Genomic DNA, 4,662 nt, shown 5'->3' on the forward strand with positions numbered 1-4,662 from the left:
GGAATGAAGTCCAGATTTAGTTGAAGTGGACTTTTTTAGGAGTTGGTACTCAGGAGCGATAGCTTAGCCAACCCAGAGCTGATGTCCAGCTGCCAGTGCAAAAATAAAAGTCCCCTGTTGCTGGAGGCCCTTGCTAGGGAATGACAGAGTCAGCATTGATGAGCCGGATGGTCTCCCTAGGCTGCTACCTGGCTATCCGCTATCAGCACGGCCAAAGAAGAGTCACCTTTACCAGGCAGGAGCTAATTGCTCCAAGGTTATTGGAGAGCTACCATTTTAAATTAAATTAAATTAAAATTTTAAAATGTTTTATTATTGAGTATAGTTGATGTGCAATTTACATTAGGCTCAGGTGTGCAACATTGTGATTCTATGTTTTCTCTGTGCTCACCCTAAGTGTATTCCTCAGCTGTTGACAACAACGTTATTGCAATATTATTGACTGTATTATCTATACTGTAGTTTTTAATCTCTGTGACTTATTTCATTAGTGGAAGTTTGTGCCCCTTAATCCCCTTCACCAATATTGTCCACCTCCCCAACCCACATCCCCTTTGGGAAACACTAGTTTGTTTTCTGTATTTCTGCTTTTTGTTTGCTTGTTTATTCATTTGTTTTTGGTTTTAGATTCCATATATATATATATCACTTAATTAAAATTGAAATTTGCATTAGGCAATAAGATTTATTAGTAAATAAACTGCTAGATTCACCATGAAATTCAAAGCACGTAAAGGTACTTAGAAAATACTCAAGAACACTTAGAAAATTCAATTCATGCACAAATGAAAGATTGAGGAAACAAAAATTTTGCCAACTAGGAGTCTAGAAATTTCCCACAAATAGGGAGTACCAAATATAAATTCAAGACATAAAATGAACCATGGAGTATTTAGAGAACGATGCGGTATAAATATTCATTGAATCACACCGTAGTAGCAAAACAATTTTGATTTCCATGCATTGTAGTGTAAGATTGGGAAAAAAATACATACATGTACATTTTCAAAGAAACCGCTTTTTACTTTTAAGGTTTTTCAAGGCCTCTTTCACATCCTTGTTCCGTAGGCTATAAATCAGAGGGTTTAGCATGGGAATCACAAGGGAGTAAAACAATGAAATAATTTTGTCTTGATCAAGAGAGTAGGAAGAACTCGGCCGGAAATACATAAAGAGCAGAGTCCCCTGGAAAATCGCAACAGCGGTTAAGTGGGAGGTGCAGGTGGAGAAAGCTTTGAACCTCCCCTCAGCAGAGTGGATCTTTATCACTGCTAGGATGATGTAGCAGTAAGACACAAAAAGCCCTGAAAGAGTAATCAGTTCAATGAAGCCAAAAACGGTGAATATCACTAACTCATTAACCTGTGTATCTGAGCAAGACAACAAGAGGAGAGGTAGGACATCGCAGAAGAAATGGTTAATCTCATTCGATCCACAGAAACATAACCGGAATGTTAGTACCGTGTTTACTGAAGCATCCACAATTCCCACCAGGTAAACCCCAGCCATGAGCAAGGAGCACACTCTGGTAGACATGTTGGCTGTGTAGAGCAAGGGGTTGCTGATGGCCTTGTACCGATCAAAGGCCATCACGGCCAGCAGTAGACACTCAGAATCTGCAAAAGTACAGAAGACCAAGAATTGAAGAGCACAGCCCACAATGGGAATTGATTTGTTCTTGGCAAATAGGTCCACCAGCATCTTGGGCCCAATTGCTGTGGAATAACAGAGGTCACAGAAGGAGAGATGGCTGAGGAAGAAGTACATTGGTGTGTGAAGCTGGGAATCCATTCTAATTAGAATAATCATTCCAAGATTTGCCAGGAGATTAATGAGGTAAATAACCAGAATGGTGGCGAATAGAGTCACTTTCATCCCAGAGTTATTGGTAATTCCCAAGAAAATGAATCCTGTCAAGGTGGAACAATTTCCTTTGTCCATTCTTCTTTGTGCTTGTTCTAAACTCTTTCAAAAATGATCAAGCAAGTGATAGATCAGGATATGAATTTACTGGATGCCCAAAACACTGTCTGTATGACAAAGCATGATTTTGTATTATCTTCCTTACTCTCAGGAAAGAGCCCAATGAGTGTCACTTTTAAAGAAACATTGTTGTGTCATGAAAGTAACTAAAAAAATGTTTTGTATAGAAAGTTGATAACTGTGGATTTTAACTACATATGTCATTCCTGAGATATATTACTTGTCTTGGCTTCCGTTGTCCAGTGTCAAGCACTAAACTGAATAAACTGAATGTTCACTCTATATCCAAAATAATATAAAGGAAACTACAAAGTTGTTGAGAAAACGCCAGAAGATAACTGGGCAGTATGTGTTAGAGAAAACAAAAAAGAAAGAAAGAAAAGAAAGAAAGAAAGAAAGAAAGAAAGAAAGAAAGAAAGAAAGAAAGAAAGAAAGAGAAAGAGAGGGAGGATGGAAGAAAGAGAGAAAAAAAAGAAGAGAAAAGAAAAAAAAAGAACAGAAAAAAACCATGAAAATTATTATGGTATAGTGTTTGGTGTATGCTGACTTCAGTGTTTACTGAAATATAAACATGTTTTATATGACTATTCTATCACTCACCTTCAGGGATTTGCCACAGCATTTAGAATCCATTTGTATGACTGACCTTTGCTATAGGACAAATCATTTGAAAGACAAAGAGGGGCCATAAAAAGAAGAGGAAACAACAGACTATCCTGTATAAATTTGCATATCTTTGGGTTTTAAGTTGTCTTTTCCATTACAATAAAAAGAAGGAAGAAGAAAAATAAATGTTTTTCAGATATATAGTCTCCTGTCTTATGTTTATCTATACATATGTGTCTGTTGATATTAGAAAATTGTAACGTGGGTGGTGGTCTCATTTTTATTTTTTTAGACTTAATACTTAATACTTAAATACTTAAATACTACGATATGTGGTCTATATGGACTTGGATTTATTTGTAACAAGTTATCTTTTATCTTTTATTTTTTTATAAAACTAGAGGAAATCTTAAATTTACATATACAATATCACCTGCACAGTGATAAAAAGTGCTGGTGTACCTATTGACCTTGGTTAAAATAAAAATAAGTAAAGTCTTTACTATTCTTATACAAATGACAAATGAAGTCAAATCCACACAGGTCTAATAAAGAAATATGATTATTTCGATGATAGGTGCAGAATTTATTTAACTTAGTTAAGCAGGTATAAAATGATTCATTTATAAATTCCTTAATACTTGATTCTTCATTTTTCAAAAAAAAAATAAGTAAGGTGTTTTCCAACCTATATTTTTTTTAGATTTAGTTGTTTAGAAACTTACCTGAAATTAGCATCTTTCCCTTCTTATTTCTGGCTCAGGAACAGTAAGCAGATGGCATTTTATTTCTACCTGGTGACTGTTGGGACTTTAATCTCTAAAGACTCTGCCTTCACTCTTCTGGGTTATGGAATGTGATTAATGAGATTTCTGCTTCTATATTTTCCCCCATGAATGTTGCATCAAAGGCAGATCTTTCAATTCCTCACTCCATACCAAATTGCTCAATGTCAGCAATTTACTAGAATTTATTCTAAGGCTATGCTCCTGGCCATGAATCTATACCTTCCTCCAATGAAACCAGATGTCTAATTAAATTCAAATAGATTTTCTACTTAATAATTTGTATTGCCTTTTAATTGCTCACCCTATTTCTTCCACTTCCAAAACAACCCCTTTACCCCCCTTTTAGAAGTATGATAATCTGACATACTGCTTTTTTCATTAGTCATTGTTTGTTTCCTTTCTCTCAAGTACAGTCAACCACCCACATTTCAAGGGTTTTTCCACTGTGTAGAGGTGCAAAACTGTTCCCTTCTTCTAGGTCCTTTCAGTAGCCTAATAATCAAATTGACATAAGACGGATTAACAGGAGAAAACAAATTTAATTTCGTACATATGGGAGCCCCATAAAAAATATGAGACTCAGAGAAGTGACCAAATCAGGCAGCTTTTATGCCTTTTAGACAAAGAAATGATAAATTTGTGAAGAATTGACAAGACAAAGAGGTTTGTCCTTGGGGTAGTAAATTAGGGAGGAATTAAGAAGGCTTTTATTTATATGGCACTCTTGGCCCTAAATTCCCTCTCTCTTGCTCATAAGGATGCCACTTTACCACCTGGTGCAGGGAGTGTACTTTTCACCTGGGAGCTTAATTTCCTGCTTTCAGAGGCATATTCCCTCTCCTTCCACTGTAAAACATCTACTGCACCTAGTACATTTTTGACCGAATTATTCGTTTTACCTACTTATATTTGTGTCTTTCTACACTCCTACAATCCTTAGTATAGGATATGCATGAATAATGACTCAGTAAATGTGTGGTATTAAATATTTTCCTGTTGTTAGGCTGGTAGATGTTCAACAAAGGAGAGAAATAAACCCCCATTCTACTTATACAGTTCACATGTATAAGGATGAACTTTATTTATTTATTTATTTATTAAAAGATTTTATTTATTTATCTGAAAGAGAGCATGCAAGTGGGGGAGGGGCAGGATGAGAGGGACAAGCGGACTCCACATTGAGCAGGGACCCCCCACATGGGGCTCTATATCAGGACCCCAAGATCATGACCTGACCAAAGTCAGATGTTTGACTGAGGCACCCAGGCACTCCATGGGATGAAAT

At 36.3% G+C, this 4,662-nt stretch overlaps 1 protein-coding gene across 1 annotated transcript; it reads right to left on the reverse strand.

Annotated features, from left to right (window-relative positions):
- Positions 1–1,005: 1,005 nt before the first annotated feature.
- On the reverse strand, positions 1,006–1,941 carry LOC117799302 (olfactory receptor-like protein OLF2). The gene has a single exon (XM_034651772.1). The coding sequence runs from the start codon at positions 1,939–1,941 to the stop codon at positions 1,006–1,008; it is 936 nt and encodes a 311-aa protein (XP_034507663.1).
- Positions 1,942–4,662: the final 2,721 nt, after the last annotated feature.

The sequence above is a fragment of the Ailuropoda melanoleuca genome, unplaced genomic scaffold (assembly GCF_002007445.2).
Source record: "Ailuropoda melanoleuca isolate Jingjing unplaced genomic scaffold, ASM200744v2 unplaced-scaffold4682, whole genome shotgun sequence".
Classification (NCBI taxonomy): Eukaryota; Metazoa; Chordata; class Mammalia; order Carnivora; family Ursidae; genus Ailuropoda; species Ailuropoda melanoleuca.

Bases quoted from the DNA above. Each gene is read 5' to 3' on its own strand.
- LOC117799302 (XM_034651772.1), bottom strand. From the start codon at position 1,941: ATGGACAAAGGAAATTGTTCCACCTTGACAGGATTCATTTTCTTGGGA.